The following is a 17,232-nucleotide window of genomic DNA, read 5'->3' on the forward strand; positions in this document are numbered from 1 at the left end:
TGGTTATCTGTTGGCTGCTGCAGCTGAATCTCATGTGAACCACCTGGCCCTCCCCGAGCTTTTAGGTAAAACCAAGGAGGAGCCGTAATGGCCCAGTCCAGACATCAAATCACAGAGGCAGTAGAGAGACCAAAGCATCTTGTGGTAGAGGTTATTTGACGGTACTCCCTGCCACCAGCTACACCCCTCTTTTGGCTCCACATGGAACTCACAGCACCATACTGATATAAAGTCACAACCTTGCAGGCCATTGCCCAGACCGAAAAGCGTGACAAGCCAAACTACTAGATCTAAAGTAGTGGGTGGTTTTCCAGCCTCTCAGGGAGCCCCCCACAGTGTGCAAGTGGTGGTTTTTGAACCAGGCTCCCTGGATTCCAGTCCTGGCTCTGGGGTTTGCTGCCTGTGTGGCAGCGGACCAGTGTTTTAATTGTTTAAAGTTCAGTTACCTCACCTGTAAAACAAGGATAAGAATGGTGAAAGCCTCATGTTTTCATTTAGTCAAGTAACATAACACATGTGAAGTGCTTTGCAAGGCCTGGCACAGAGTAAATGCTGTATTAATGTTACTTGTTGTTGTCTTGGGTATTGACAATTCTCAATAAACCCTGAAAACACTACCAATTCTATTTCACTCTAATGGCAGCCATGCAGCATGGCAACCACAAAGACATACATCCAAGGAAGCCTCAAGTGCAGTGGGTAAAAATTTCAGGAAGGTAAATTCAAGTTTAAAGTTGGCTGGGTGGTTCAATTTTGGGTGTGGGATTTCATGCTCCTGCCAGGAAGCTAGAGTGCTGGTTGGGCCTCCTTGTCGGGAGAGCCTTTCCTGTTGTGTCATGTACCTGTTTGAGGGCTTGTGCTGCACTGACTGTGTCATAGTGTCATGCCACACAGTAGAGGGACTCCTCCCCTTGCCTGGCTGAGGCTTTGGGATTCACGTGGCCCTCCCAAGCCCGTGGACACAGCACCTGGCAGTATGAGACCCGTGACAACAGCCACGATGGTTCCCCTCTCAGCATCTGCTCCAGGCCAAGACACACAGGGTCAGGCTGTCTTGCTTAAAATTTGATTCTGCCACTTGCTAGCAGTGTGACCTTAGGCAAACTGCTTGACCTCTGGGCCTCAGTTTTCTCATCACTAACATGGGCGTTATTAGTAGTACCTACATTCTAGGGTTTTGAGAGACTGAAAATGAAATGACACACAAGAAGCACTTAGACAAGTACCTGGCATAGAGTGAGGGCCCGTGAATGATTGACTTTCTCCTCGATTCTCGCAGTAACCTGAGGGATAGGTAGTCTTATCTCTAGATCAGGGATCCGAGGCCTGAGGAGGTTACACAACTTTCCTTGGTTCACACAGTGCTTAATGGACAAAGCCAGGATTCCACCCCAGGCCAAAAGGACCCCAGAGTTCAAGGTCCTCTCACTGAGCCACCCTGTACAATAGTAATAAAGACCTAAGGTCTAGGAGAACAACTGTGTGTTAGACACTCCAGAGCAATGTAAAATCTCCTGAAAAGTGTGTCCTGGCAGCTGGAAACATGGCCAGGTGCTGGGTAAGCTTGAGAAGAGTGCACTCAGAGAGAGGGCTGAGAAACTGCATGAGACTCTGTGTCAAAGATGGAGTTGAACTGGGCCCTGAAGGACCAGTGGGGCTTGAGGGAGAGAGTGGAGATGAACAAGGGCTTGTGTGTCAGCCCCAGAAGCAGAGCTCAGCTGAGGAAGGGGGCATCTGTAAGGCACAGACATGCACAGAATGAATGACCTGCACTGGAGAGTCACGGGAGAGTATGCCCAGAGGGAAAACAAAGCGGGATTCATTGCCAGCCAAGGGGGTGTTCCAGCCACAGTGGACACTGTGGTCCCAGTGACAAGCTGGAGATGGGGAGGCTGACAAGGACGGTGCTTGAATAACTCAGCCATGGAGAGACAAAGGCTGAGCCGGACCAGGGAGGGGAAGGGATGGCTGGAAGGACAGGGAAGGGCTCTGCAGAGTGATCTTGGTGGAAGCGGTGAAGGGAGGGGATGAAATCAGCCTTTTGGTTCTGGGTCATCAGCAGTACCAGGGACTGTGGGGCGGTGCTGGTGACATCCCAGCCATGGGCTTTGGGGGGTGTGCTCCACAGCTGCATGTCTGACACACAGCCCCAGCTGTGGCTCGGACTCCACTCTGACTGTGCTTTGGGCCACTGGGTCCCCCCATTTCTCCTCCTGCAGAGTTGGTGGTGGGATGCAGGGACCGACGGGAAGTCTGCAGTGGGATGCAGGGAGGAAAGAAGGAAGGCAGGTGGACCAGGCGTGGTGGTGGGGACAGGTTCAGGGAAAGGACAGAAAACAGAGGCTGCAGGGGAGGCCATGAGGGGCAGTCCCACCAGGTCCACCATGAGAAGAGAAAGGAATGTGACTTGGTGTGAGGAGGTGAGGCCGAGGCCCAGTCCCGGCCTGGCTAGGAGAGGTGATTGGGCCTAAATACATCCTGGAAGTTCCCTTTGCTGGTATGTTTGTTCCTTCCTCCCCAGGGCCCTATGAAGAGGGGGTAGGTGTGCATAAGTGGGGGACATAGCCCTGGCTTAGCCATCACTTGGCTGTGTGATTTGGGGCAGTCACTTTGCTTCTCTGGTCTCCAGTTATCCCTAACATGAGAAGCTTGGAAGGGGTGACCTTTCAGGACTTTCTAGGCTATAAAGTATCTTTCAGTCCAAGTTTCATTGCTCCATTCTCAGTCCCGTGAGGCAGGCCTGATATGCACCCAGCTCACCCCCCATGAACTGTGTTGGTGCCACTAGTTAGAGTAGTAATGGGGAGATGGAGAGCCAGGTGGATGCTGGGTTCACTAAGGACACCCGGGTAGGGGCAAAAGCAGGGTTACGTTTCACTTATTTTGTGGACAAAGGGTTATTCTGCAGTGACCATTTACCTGAGAACCCCTGTCCAGGCGACTTCCCCTGCCCCACCCTTGCAGTTGCTCTGCTCTTGTCCCTGCAGGACATCAGTTGTGGGAGGGAAGGTGGACCTCCTGGGGACATCCCAGCAGCCTGTGGATAGCAGAGCCCAGGCACACAAGGAGAGGGGCCTTATTCAGTTCTGACCTCTCCGGGCTTTGCACAGTGACCAGTGGGGCGTCTGCAATGACCCCGCAGACTTTGGGGTAACCATAACTGCTCCCCCCACCCCTGCCTCCCGAGCCACACTTCGGACGTTAAAGTATAGGGAGCTGTTCAACCATGAAAGTTTCCAGGAATTGGAAGGCAGGTTCTGGGGTTAATGTCAGAGGCTCTGGACCTTCTGAATAGTAAGAAATTCCCCAGAAAAGTATAACCATGTCGACTTGGGTCAAGGAGGAACCCTGTATTGAGGGTCTGGGGTGGGCTTCCTGGAGTGGCTGCTGTAACCTTGGGGATGTTACTCCATGTTCCTGAAATGCATCTTCTTCACCTGGGCAGCCGAGGTAGTCGTTTCCATATGACGGTGCTAATGGGAGCGTAAAGGAGCTAACGTCTGTGAAGAGCTTAGGTTAACACCCAGAACAGAGTAAATACAACACGTTTTGGATATCTTCCCTTCCCAAATACCAGCTGCTTGGGTGTAATGCATTCTGCCCAGTGGGCCGTGAGGTCCCTGCAGGCCGTGGTTGCCAGGCCTGAACGGAAAGCAGCCAGCTCCTTCCTGGCCTGATCTGCATCTGTAGGTAATCCAGGCCTCCATTGTTTGTCCAGTTCAAGCTTTGTGCTACTCTCTAAAGGAGAGTGGGGACTGTGGGGACTCTCCTACTGACCACTAGGGGGGGCTGGCTCTTTCCATTCTCTGCCTTCAGGAGGTCAGCATCGCTAAGGTCAGCACACTTTCCTGGCTAGAGGTGGGGAAGTCATGTGCTTCTGGGACTGGAAAAAGGACGTAAGTCCAGCACCTGGGGGAGACAGGTGGGGCTGTTTCAAGTCTGCACAGGCCTCCAGGGGGCACCTGATTCTCCTCTGGGGCTCTAGAGGAATGGTGGGCTATGGTCTCCAAGCACTGGCGCCTTCTAGGACCCCAAAGACTCTCTGGGTTCAGAAGGAGCTGTTAGGGCTGGTTGCTGAGGCCCTGAGTTTTCAACTGCTCAGGGTCCCCAAGGCTCAGAGGAAGCAGCTGGAAATGCTGCTAGGACATGGGTTGGGGTTTGGGCGGGGATGACAAGGTAGGTACTAACTGCAGGTGGTGATGGTGGTTTTGCCAAAACCACCATCTGGGTGCCGGGTTTCCAAGCCAAGGAAAGTAGGCAAGACCCTATTGATTTGGTGAAGAAATAGGATGAATTTCTGAGATCCTTCAGTGGATTTGTCTTTTAGTTCGGGAGCAGCAAGAAGGAGACAGTTGGTGGATTATAGCAGGGTTTCTTAAATTTAGTATACATCCAAACCCCCTGGAGTTAAAATGCAAACTTCTGATCCCTTAGTTCTAGGGTGGGGCAGAGATTCTGCATTTCTAACTCGCTCCCAGGTAATGCTGGGGCTGCACACTAGCGACTGCACTTTGAGTGACAGGGGCTTAGGAGACCCAGCCGACTTGAGACAGATTAAGTACAAAGTGGAAGACGTAACTTGCTAAAGCCAGGAAGGTTGGGTGAAGCTTGCTTTATCACTGGGCCCTGGGCTCCAAAGATTTGTGGTTCTGTGAGTGTTGAGCATTAGCAGTGGTGGGAACCGATGGCACTTCTAGTTCAGTCCCTGGGTGAATGTGGCGAATGTGTCATATGATAGAGGAGAAAAAGAGAGTGCGTTGGCCAGGGTTGCAGAGCCTTGGGGCTGGACACTGAAGGACCTTGTATGCAGGCTCAGTGGTTTGCTATTTCTCCTGTCGATGATGTAAAGCCATGAGGATATTTAAACAAAGGTATTTCAGGGCAGCTCTCTGGTGGAGGGTGAAAGGACCATGTGGGATTGGGAATTAAGGGGTCTTCTTAGAGGCTTTATACAGACAAGCAGTCTGGTGATAGGGGTCAGAGCTGTAGCTATGTGAATGGAGGGGGACAGACGTATTTGAGAGACAGGTAAAAGCTAGAATTAATAAGAGTTAGAGGTTAATTTTTTTTTTGCAGAGGGAGAAAAAAGAGGAGGAATCAACGATGATTGCTGGTGTGTGGGGTTGGGCAAAAGGATGAATAAATGATGAATACCGCCCATCTTTTGCCCAAGTTAAAAATACAAGAAAAGAAGGAGGCTGGGCAAGGGAATGAACAAGAAGACAGTTGAATATAGGGGATCATCCAGAGATGTCCAACCTGAAATCAGATATATCAGTCTACTTAAGTTTCTGAGAATTGTTCCTGAGCTCCTAACACTGATGTCCAGCATCTACAGTGCTGTTGGTTCATCTACAAAATGCCAGATGTTTCTGCTCATCACCCAGGACTTGAATTAAAATGTCACCTCCTGAGCAGAACGTTCCGGACTACCTAAGGTGTGCTCCCACCCACAAGGGTTCCTTGTCACTGCACCAGCCATTTTCCTTCATAGCAGGGACCATGTTTGGTCATTTATATTTACCTGCTGGCATTCTAATTTGTTACCTGACTCCCCATTAGTCATTGAGCACCATAAGGCCAGGGATTATGTTTTGCTCCTGACTTTATACCTAGCCCAGTGAGTATCACACAGGACACACTTGTGCAATATTGGCTGGGAGAAGCTGAGCAGGTGCAGAACAGCTGAAGCACCAGGAGATGTTTATTCTAGAGAAGAAAACATTCAAATGACCCGACTTCTTAATTCTATCCTTGAAGTTACACTGAACAACTGTTTCTGCTTTATTTAATATTTACGACTGGTACCGCCTGTCCATCAGGACAGACTACGGGAACCACAAGGAAACGGACCACAGCTCTACTCCTTCGGGGCCGCCTGCCCCTGACTGGACCGGACAGGTTTGGGAGGTCACCACAGGGGATGTCCGAGTGGAGAGCGGGCCTCGTTTGTGCCCACATGGTGGTGGGGGAGCTCTGAGCATCGTATTGGACATTAGGCTATACGACCTCTGGGGCTCCTTTCAGACCTGACACTCCATGATTTCATAATTTTTCCGTCCAACCTTGGGTATTTAACAGGTATGGTCTGCTTTGTTTTCTTTTTTAGAACTTGGAAGGAAGAATGAAGATTTTAATTTGTTAACTGTTTTGTTTTTAAGCTGAGGGCTATATGGATCTGTCCACGTCCAAGAAATCTTTACCTGTAAGCCATTAGAATCACATTTTAGACCTGCCCTCCCAAGGTATCTGTTTGAGAAAGTGAAAGTACGTTGGAGAGTTTACTTGCTCGTCACTGCCATAAAACTACCAATTTCAAGACTAACTAGTCTTCCCTGACAACGCTGATCCTAGTTGGAATGGTGTTGTAGGGCTAAGTTCGGAGAGGACTGGGCCACTGTGTGCCGTCCATCACTTGTTCCCACGCTGCCCCCAGCCCACCCTTTCAGATGCCCATTTAACAGTTCCTTACCCAGGAGCTGTCCCTCCCCCACCCCCCCACCCCCAGATTAGATTAGATACTGCTGTGGAGCGTTGTGCTTCCCAATCACACTGAACTGTAGTGGTTTTTAACGCGCATCTTCCCTTCTGGTCTATACGTGCTGTACACGTGGGGCTATATCGGTCTCGTTCAGCACTGTGTTTCTACACAAAGGCCTTGCATGTGCCCAGCACATGAAGATGCGCAAGAAATGTTTGATAAATAGATGAGTGGATGGATGGATGGATGGGATTTGGTCATTCTTAAAATTAGGATGGGCACCTTTTGTTTTCATATAAATAGAACACAGTTCCCTTTTCAGAGGTAAATACAAACATTGAATTAGTCAAGAATCCAAGTATTAGAAATACTCTTACCAGAGGCATAGTCCCTTCGAGGAACACTCGGAGGCGCTTTGACTTTCAGCCTGTAGATAACAACCATCAAACAGTGGGTCAGTGGGTAGGACAGTGGTTGGCAAGGCCCAGAGTATAAGCAGATATAGAGACGAAGGATGGAGAACTAATAGAATAGTGGCTTCTTTTGAACCCATCCCACTGAAAGACTAAATATATTGAAAATATAGTGAAGCCATTGATGAGAGGTTTCCCCCCTGTCCCCCTCTCCCCAAGGGACAGTGTAGCTGAGACTTGACAAAGGTGAAGCCAAGTGGAGAAAGGGCTTCACAAGGCCAGAGTACTAGTGAGCACTGAGCCTAGAGGTTCAAGGAAGATAAATGAGAAATGCTGATTTATTGGTAGGAAATTAAGGGAAGATGTAGTCTATTCTAATAAATAACTTAATAAGTGCATTAAGCGGAAATATTAGTTATAATGAGCACCTTGGTTATAGGTTTGACTGAAATTATTTTTGTGCCATTAAACCTGACAAACAAGTGAGCAGTGAGTATCACCAGGTTGAGGGTTGTGAAATTTTGCTCATTTAGAAGTGGAACTGTTTTAAGCACTTTCAAAACTACTGTAGTATCTTTATACACAAAAAACGTTCTAAAAATTCACAATCCTTCCCCACTCATTAAAAGAAGAAAATTAAAGTTACATTTAAAAATGTATCCTGATATTTAAGCTTTTTATGAGTACTGGCAACATCTTCTCTTCCATTATTAGAAATGGGTAAAGTTTATAGTAAGTTATTATTTTTCCTAATAGTTACCCATTTTATTTAAGAATAATTTACTTAATCAAAATTTTTAAATGTATAGCCCTGGCTGGTGTGGCTCCGTGGACTGAATGCCACCTGTGAACAAAAGGGTTGCCAGTTCAATTCCCAGTCAGGGTACATGCCTAGGTTGTGGGCCAGGTACCCAGTAGGGGGTGTGTGAGAGGCAACTACACACTGATGTTTCTCTCCCTCTTTCTCTCTCCCTTTCTCTCTCTAAAAATAAATAAATAAAATCTTTAAAATGTTTCAAATATATAAATAAAACCTATATCTGCTAGACTTTCTTTGCTAAAATATCATATCCTTTAGAAGCATCATATAAGGTTGAATAAATATAAAACATATTTTGTTTTGGGGGAGAAAGCAGTTTAGAAATTCATGTTTGATTACAAAAAAGTAAAGACTTATAATCCAGAATTTTAATGTTGTGAAAATAACAATATGTATATTTGTACAGAAATTCTGCTTTTTGCTTTCCCAAAGATTCTCATCTCTATTACTGCATTCAGTTCTCATAATGAGCCAGCAAGGTGTGCCAGGCAGATGCAATCATTAAACCTGTGAGAAGGTCCAGAGACAGAGATTAACAAAGGTGCTGTAGGGGAGAAAAACAGAGACAAAACTGGGTCTGGTGCCCCAAAACTGGGTCTATTCAAGGACAAGCACAAGTTCAAGAAAGCACAGACCAACTACTACCCATTCTTGTGATGATTTCATAAAAGAAAAGAAAGGGCATTTTAATACCCGCAAATGTATGAAGGTCACCGTGTCAGAATGAAGGACAGACTTGGGAAAGGACCGTCGGTCCCTGAACACTGACCTGGAACAGAAGATGGGGCACGGGCCTTAGCAGCCAGCAGCTGCGCACCAACCCCCAGCACTTCAAGGTCCTTATTTTCTCATTTGGCCATGGACCAGCGACAACTCTGTCACGGTCTTGTGTTAAGAAACCAGTGTGTTCAACTGTGCTTCCTTCCTTCAAGGTGTCACCTGTTGCCCGGCTATGAATGAGAGCTAAGAGCTGCATGTCACTTAGAACCAAAAGGCCATTGACTTCACCCAGGGTACGGACCATGACAGCCATATTCTCCAAGCCGAGAAGAAACACAGTTTGTCGAGTGTACTGGGGACAATGGGTGTAATGCAACAGAAACTGTCTGGAACGATCTGGGCCCCGTGGCTGCTGTTAGTATGACTGACCATGGGATAGACGTTTTATACAGAGGCTTCGTGCTATTGAGAAAACTGGTGTATTGTAAAACTGGTCACTGGGGACTCATCTAGGGTCGCTAGTGATTAAAACAGTGACTGGCAGGGTTCTCTCACTTCAGAGAGATTCTGCAATAATCAGTGAAAGCAATCCCACACCTGCCCCCGTCACAGGACAGGCCATGAGGACATTCTCCTCCTCTATGAGATGACTATTGTTCCACAAGCAGGAGACCATTTTAACTCTCGTATGATGATCACTTATACATACTGAGATGACTCACTTATGTTCTATAGTCTGAAAACACCACAAAAAGGGATTTCTTACAGTTAAGTTTAGCAAAGACCAAAAAAGCATAAAGATACTCTGTTCTGAAAACACAGGGAAATGTAATTTCATATACTATTGGGGGTACAAGATTTTTGGAAAGCAGTTTGCTAGTATTAATAAAAACTTAAAGGGCACACAAATCCTTTTACCAAGAAATTTTAGTTCAGGAATTTAGCTTTCTGGTATACTATAAGTCTGCAAAGGATATTTATTGAAATATTATTTGTGACAGCTAAACTCAAAGAAATGTCCCCCAAATTTTGATTGTATCTAAATTGATGTTACCAAATTGCCCCCCCAAAATGTTGTGCCAGTTTAAACTCCCACCCCCTTTAAAAATTGTCCAACAATATATGGTTGGATAAATGAACAATAATACATTTATAGTAGACTGTCAATCAGCTGTTTAAAAGGGAACATGGGCCCTGGCTGGTGTGGCTCAGTGGTTGAGTGCCAGCCTGCAAGCCAAAGGGTTGCTTGTTCAATTCAGGGCACGTGCCTGGGATGCAGGCCAGGTACCCAGTAGGGGGCGTGCAAGAGACAACCACACATTGATGTTTCTTTACCTCTCTTTCTCCCCCCCTTCCCCTCTTTAAAAAATAAATAAATAAAATCTTTTAAATAAATAAAATAAAAGGGAACATGGTTTATTTTCCACACACGAACAAAACAAGTTGTCCATGATATAGCATTAAGTAAAATCACTGAAGCAAGTTGGTAGAATGGTTTAGGTAATATGATGCCTTTCATGATGAAAATGTGTGTGTATAGGTATGTATATAGCTTCAGTATATATATATATATATATATATATATATATATATATATATATGTTAGTATGTGTATGTATACATGTAAGCTTATACACACACACACACACATATATATATCAAACTCACACATGAATGTGGATTCTGGGGAGTGGGTTAAAGTGGAGATATGAAGAAGTGGGAGATTTTTACTTTATACAACTCTGAACTCTTTGATTCTCCTCTATCCCACCCAACTGCTGTGAATCTATATTACTTTCTTTAAAACAAAACTTATAAACTTAACAGAATTACATGTCCCCTTTCCTCTTGATTTAGATTTTGAGTTGTCAAATGCAAGTAGGTACAATTTTATATACACTTTCCATTCCATTAAAAAGGGTTTAAGAGTTTTTGGTGTGCAGGAAGGTCTAAAATTCTAGTTTACTCTCTCCAAGTGCCAACTGAAAACACCACTGAAGGCAATAATTGAAAAAGCAGAAATCAAAATATAGAAAACAGGAACTGCATCCTAAAGAAGCTAGAGCTGTGTTCTTGGAACTTCTCTTTTGGATTTCTCCAACCGTGTCCTCGTGGTCCTCAGCTAAATGGTTTTGGAAGCTGATTCTCCTGCTTTTATAAACGTCATTTTGACACTTGCTCAGCACCCCAAATGGCATCAGTCACATTCTGAGCAGTGAGGGGGAAAAGCGAAGTGCCCCGAGAACCACCCCATTCGCTCATCATGTTTCCTGATTGTGGTTCTGAGTGCTGTGGACTCTAGCCATGAGCAAAAAGGAGTTACATGCCAAAGAGGTTGCAAGCCTTCACTCGGGTAACAGAGAACTTGGTTTTCTTCCCCTAACACAGCTGGCGTGAGATGTTATTCAAGGAAGTGCTCATACAGTGTTATGGAGTCTAACTTACTTTTTGATTTTGTTCATTATTCCACCTTCGTTGTTCTTAATGTCATGGACCATCTTTTGAAGTTGTCTGTAAGAAATAAAATTAAACATAAACTATCAATAACTAGATTGACTTTTTTTAAATGTCTTCTGGCCTTCTTGAAGAGAGAGAGAAAACCCTACAATAAAACCCCCAAATAGCATGAATTATGTTGTGTTCATTTAAGTTTAATTAATCATATTTAACTAAGGTGACCATCTGCTACTTTAGCAGAAGGAAAGGGTGACTGATCCTGTGATTCTATAAGGAAGGTGGTCATTGGGCCACGTCTCCATCTGTTGGATGTCTGGGCCAGCCTCAGGTGGCAGTGGGAGGAGTTCTGATTCCCAGGTCTGTCTGTTCTGAGGAGACAGGGGAGGCTGAAGCCCTCCAATCCTATCATAAGCCTCACTGTTTATCAACTACTGTCCTTCAAGCTCCTGTGTTGTAAGGATAGGGCCACCTCCAAGCACACAGTATAGGCTGAAATCAGGCCCAAGATTATGTGCTGTTGTTGTTAACTTTACTAAGTAGAATCTTGAAAAATTGTCACTTAAAATTTGCACACATAGAGAATCCATAAAGAAAATGACTAGTGAGTCTGACTGCACAGATATTTGAAACTTCTGGAGAACAACAGCAAGGTGTAAAAAAATCAAAAGACAATTGACATGCTGGATAAAATACCTGCAACTAATAATGATAATAATAACTACAATTTTTGATTTACAAAGAAATCTTATAACTCAGTAGAAAAAGATTAACAATTCAAAAGGAAAATGAGTGAAAGACGTGAATGCATAGCTAACAGAAAAGAAAAGCAAGTGTTCAACAGACCAATGAGAAGGTACTTAACATTAGTTATAGTTAAAGAAATCTAAATCGAACAATGTGCTATGTTCTGCCAATCAGACTAGCAGAACTTACCACGTGGGGCTGCGCCCACAGTTAATGAGGGTATGAGAATACAGATATTCTTGGGGATGCAAACTGTTACAGTCGATATCTGTCAAAGTTTAAAATGTCCATGCCTTTTGACCCAGAAATTCCACTGCTAGAAATTGCCTCATGAATGTAGTCATAAAACTATACCATTATGCAGATATCCTCATTATATACATATAAGCACTAGAAGTGATAATCCCAATCCTTTCTGTCTCCCTGCTAAAATGCATGGAAACAACCTACACACCCATCACTCACTAAAAGGGAAGTAGTTCAATAAACTTTGATAAAACTATGCAATGAAGTAAGAGAAACCCATTTAAAAAATCTGTGTTACTGATGTATAAAAATCCCCAAGGAATATTAGGTCAAACAAATATTAAAAGGTTAAAAAATTATAAAAATCCCCAAGAAAGATTAGGTTAAACAACTATTAAAGCGGAGAAAGAAAAAAAAAGAAGGCAGGACGGTTCAGGATGGTGTGCAGCCTTCGCCTTTTTGTGGGGAAAAAGGACGCACACATTCATACATGCTGCAGTGTACATAACTCTTTAGAGAGGTATTCAAAACGTCATTAAGAGGTTGTTTTCCAAACCAACTTCACACAAATTAAAAAAAAGTGACCCTTTTTTTTGGGTGGACACTGCCCGGTGGCAGGGCGCACAGACTGGTGACCAGACAGGGGGATTTCAGCCCCTGTTGGTCCTTACAGCTGGAGAATGAGGATCAGTGGCTCGGGTGGGGGCGGGCGCTTGTACTTTGTGAACAGGAGACTTTTACTTTACGATGAAAGTTTTTCTATACTACTTGAACCTTCATAGCATGGCCTTAGTATATGCCTTTTATTATCTGTTTTGCATACATGCACAGAGAAAAATGTTAGCAAGGTTGAAGTATAGGGCCATGTTTTGAATTCTTCCTAATCATTTGCTACACACACACACACACACACACACACACACACACACACACACACACAGAGTTCTGCCTTGAAAGAGTAGGACATTTGAATTCATCTTTCAGTCAAGCCTTTCCTTTGTTCTCAGAAAATTATTTGATTAGGTTCTTCAGTTAACAAAATGAAAAGATTGTACACAGCCATTGTACCTGGAGATTTTGCTGATTATGGAAGCTAGGCCTTCTGTCAGGTAATATGAACAATGGTGCCCAATAAGCTCTTAATCCCTGTTGGTTGGAGCAATCTGAGAGAAATATTCTCTGGCTCTGTAGGATTTAGAATGTGTAGGCTGCAAAGCTTTTTGGTGCAGATGGAGCCATTTAGAGGATGAGAGACAGCTTGTCAGGGACCTGGTCTGGCCTGTCGGCGTCCTCCACTAAGTGATAACTTGAGGCCAAATAACCCACCTATGCTGATGTTCTGCTGTAGTTGTTTACTGGGGCCATCAGGCACTGAGGTGGTGGAGTGAGGTAAATATTTCTACTCCTCACCATCTGGGGAAAAAGGAGATCCTCAGGAAAGGAATGGGAACTTAAACTGCGATTTTAAGGAGCTCTTTCTCCTTCTAGGTCTAATGACTATGAGGAGCTAGAGTCCTGAAGAACATATACAAGCTGGAAGGATATTCAATGGTGGGGAGATGGGGAGGGGTAGAGGGGTGGCAGGGTGGCCCTGAACTTGAGGCTGGGTCTGAGCCTCAGCTCTGAGAAGAGCCATACCCAGCGCCATGGCTAGGAATTTGCAATGAGATCATTCCTCTGTACTGTTCCTGAATCTCAGTAGTGTCCCGTCGGTACTGCAGCCTGGCCTCAGCGGGGCTGTGGGGAGAGGCATGTTGCACTAGCAAGGAGGAGTGGAGCACAGGGAAAGGACAAGCTGGAGGGCGGAGGCAAAGGACAAGGGACACCTTTTTCAGGACATCCTTAGGGCTGCATCTTGGGGAATTATCTACATAACTAGAGGACCCACTGCGGGGCCTAACTTGGGATGTGCGTAGGGGTCAGTGCCAAGATGTAATTTGGATAGCAAAGGAAATCTGGTCACATTTTTAGGCCCAGTTAGGGAGGCTGGGCATACTGATCCCACACATGTGAACTCAGCAAAGCACCAGGCTCAGCAGCAGAGAAAAGAATGGAGTGAAAGAAAAGGGGACCACCTGGCCCATCAGAGACACACAGAGGGTTCCCCAAGCTGGACTCTTGAGTTGCCTCAGAACTCTACAATATTGTGGAATTTGTTCACATATACGCTGTGTCCAACCCCTTCCTCCTTTTCCTGAGGAACTCTAGAGAATCTCCGAGATACAGGAATGGGGGACAATTAGAGATAGGAGGTCTGGGCATGGAGAGAAAGAGACTGAGAGACAGAGGTTGAAATGTATTGATTGGGAGGAAATTTCATCATTTCAAACAAAGATCAGAGGTCAGCTGTGGGTGTAAGCTGCCCAACTGCATGGAGTACTGTTAGCCTGAGTTCATGCTTAACCAGGTCGAAGGGAAGAGGGAGCCAGAGTAAAGGATCCTGTCGGAAATTTGTCAAGAGGTGGGCACGGGCAGTGTAATTGGGATCCAGGGGCTGATTATATAAGCGACTTTGCTACAGGTGTAGATAAACATGTTAACTGTTGTCAAAGAGTTTAGTGTTAATTTTTTTCATTTGCTCAACTTGGTATTTGATGCTTCTTGGCATTTGCTTTTTATTATTTACTAAATTTATTGTAAGTATAGTAAATTGTTAAAGTGTACCATACACATTGTGTTGAAATATTTTCTTCTTCCCTTTCTGCATCTTGTTCACGCAAATCCTACTGTTCACTGACTGCTCAGTTATAGCTGCTGAACTTGTCACCTGGCGAAGCGCAGCATGCCCCAAACCGAGGCGCCTTGCTGGTGCTCTTGACTCATTGGATCTCAAGGTCCCGCGCTGTGCGGCGCACTGCTTCCCCACTCTCTAGTGCCATCTGCTCCACTTTGGAGTATTTTTTTTCTACTACAACTTATACCATATGAAATGACAAAGGAATATGCAGCTGGTCCGTCCCAGGGAGGTTGCTCTGGATTGAAACAGCAGTTGCTTCGCTGTGATAAATCGAGTGTAGCTGAAAACAGGTCAGACCTGAGACAGCTGCGCTTTGATTAGCCCTTCCAGAGACAACCTTCCATGGCTGGGAGAAGGATGACAGGACCACCGTGTTTTAACCTTTTGAGGTTGTCAAGAGACAGCCATGCTCATGTAGCAAAACAAAGTGAAGAACCGAGCTTATTCAATATGTTTTTAAATAATATTAATATGTAAGTTTTAAGCAGTCTAGCATTTCAGCATTTAAAAATGGTGGGCAGGTCATATAAGTAGTTATTATTACTTGTATAAACCAAATCAAATTTTGTACTCTCTCCTTGGCTGTTGCTTTAACATTTTTTTCAATTAATGTAAAAAAAACTTAGTTATTTTACAGCATACTATAGTAGTGTGTGAACCTAGCTGTGCCTGAATCTCAACAAATTTAGATCTCACAATGTACTGAGAGAGGACAAATCATCGTTTGAAAGTTACTAGCAAGTTTTTTTTTTGCCTGCAGAAAAGTGGCTTCATTTAGAATCTAACGGACCTAAACTGCATCAGAATCACTGGGAGGGCTGTTCAAATGCAGAGTTTCAATACATCCCAGACATTTCCAATTGGGTAGGTGTGTGGTAGGGGGTCAAAGAATTTGCATTTCTACTAAGTTTCCAGGCCATGCAAGAGCCACCACGGAGCTGTGGGATATGTAAGCGGCCCCCCAGGACTCCCAGCATCTCCAGGGCAAAAAATCTGTAAAAGTGGGAGGGACTACTGTGATTTGAATGGCAAAAGATGACACGATCTTTTTTCTTTTCTTGTTTCTTTCTCTTTCAATGTCACAGGTAAGTAGTGGCTGGTGGCATAGGCTGTATGGTTTTAATTTTTCTAACTTTATTTCTGATTAAAATATAGTTTATGCTAAGTGAAAGAACCCATCCTGAAAAGGCTACATACTGTGTAATTCCAACTGGAATCTGGAAAAGGCAAAACTATGGAGAAAGTAAAAAAATCATTGATTGTCAGGAGTTTGGGAGGAGGAAGGGAAGTATGAGTGGGTGAAATGGGATGTTTAGGGCACTGAAACTATTTTGTATGATGCCGTATGGTGGCTACATGTAGGGATGTTCATTGCATCAAAATTTGGAAATGGTACTTTTAGACATCAGTGTGGCCCATTATCAACATTTGGTTGAAGCTTTCCCATTTTTTATTACACACATATAACATGTATAGATTTCACATGATTAAGCTCACACTTGGCGTTTTGTAATCTGCCTTTTCCACTTGAACATTTTTATAAGTGAGCACCACCCTTAGGCATTGTCTGCTTAGCCAACTAGTCTTTTATTTTTTTTTATTTCAAAGGGACTGTTAGTTTTAGGTTAACAGTGGGAAGAATTTTTTAAATTTAAAATTTGTTTTTAGTTACAGTTGACATATATTAGTTTCAGGTGTACAGCCTCGTGACGGGGTCACTCTGATAAGTCTAGTACCCACCTGGCACCATGCATCATTCTTTACAGTGTGAGAAACCTCTAATCTTCCTCTGTCCCTCTCCTCCCCCCGCAAACCGAAGGGCCTTTACCCAGCTGAAACTCTGATCCAGGTGGGCACGACAGAAAGTGGTGAGATGCCAGGACCCTCTGCCTGAGAGGAGACCAGAGCAGACTCGAGGAGACCGGGAGGAGCAAATGCTGCTGAGAACACGAACTGAAGGCCTTGCCTCTGGGAGCCTTGGGGTTGGGCCGGAGGGGCAGGAGAGAGCAGACAATCTCAGGTTTCCTCCTGCGCCTTCGGCCCAGACCACCCTCTGAAACCGTTTTCCAGAGTGTGATCTGCAGACTACCCTATTTTCCTATCTGTAAAATGAAGATAGTAAAATGCACCTGGCAGGGGAGGTGTGAAAATGACGGATACTGGATGCAAAGTGCCTGCCCATGCTGGTGCTTTTGGTCCAGATTGAAGGCTCTTCTAAGACCTGGGGGACTGCGCTTGACCAGGAACAAAACTCAAATCAAGCTGCCTGCTGAGGACATGAGGCGGGGACATTTCCACTTGGGTAGGTTTCTTCCAGGCCAGAAAGTGCTCCAAGAATTGGGTTTTGTTTTGTTTTGTTGTTGTTACTGGGTTCGAGGGGTGGATGGGAGCAGGTGGTGGCAGGGAGAGGTGGCTGAGAACACTTGCCAACCTGGCTTGACCGACTGGTGCCAACCTGTGGGAATGGGCTAGTGACTTTAGCTCTGCATAAAACTGTAGGTGTTCGTGTGCCCTGACGTAGAGTGGCATTTTGACCTCCAACCTATAGCAATGCCATTTGCAAATAGATGGATTTTTCTGGTGCTCACTAAGAATCAGTACTAACAAACACTGC

At 44.9% G+C, this 17,232-nt stretch overlaps 1 protein-coding gene across 2 annotated transcripts in view; it reads right to left on the reverse strand.

Moving 5' to 3' along the window:
* Positions 1-17,232, reverse strand: part of BLNK (B cell linker) — a 75,772-nt gene that overhangs the window by 39,001 nt on the left and 19,539 nt on the right. For both annotated transcript variants that reach the window (XM_037138914.2, XM_037138913.2), the window contains exons 2-3: positions 10,880-10,945; positions 6,859-6,908 (exon numbers count right to left, since the gene is read on the reverse strand). In XM_037138914.2, the coding sequence (XP_036994809.1) occupies positions 6,859-6,908; positions 10,880-10,945 (116 nt within the window). The remainder of the gene's footprint in view (positions 1-6,858; positions 6,909-10,879; positions 10,946-17,232) is intronic.

The sequence above is a fragment of the Artibeus jamaicensis genome, unplaced genomic scaffold (genome assembly GCF_021234435.1).
Source record: "Artibeus jamaicensis isolate MK-2021 breed Jamaican fruit bat unplaced genomic scaffold, CSHL_Jam_final contig_252, whole genome shotgun sequence".
NCBI lineage: Eukaryota > Metazoa > Chordata > Mammalia > Chiroptera > Phyllostomidae > Artibeus > Artibeus jamaicensis.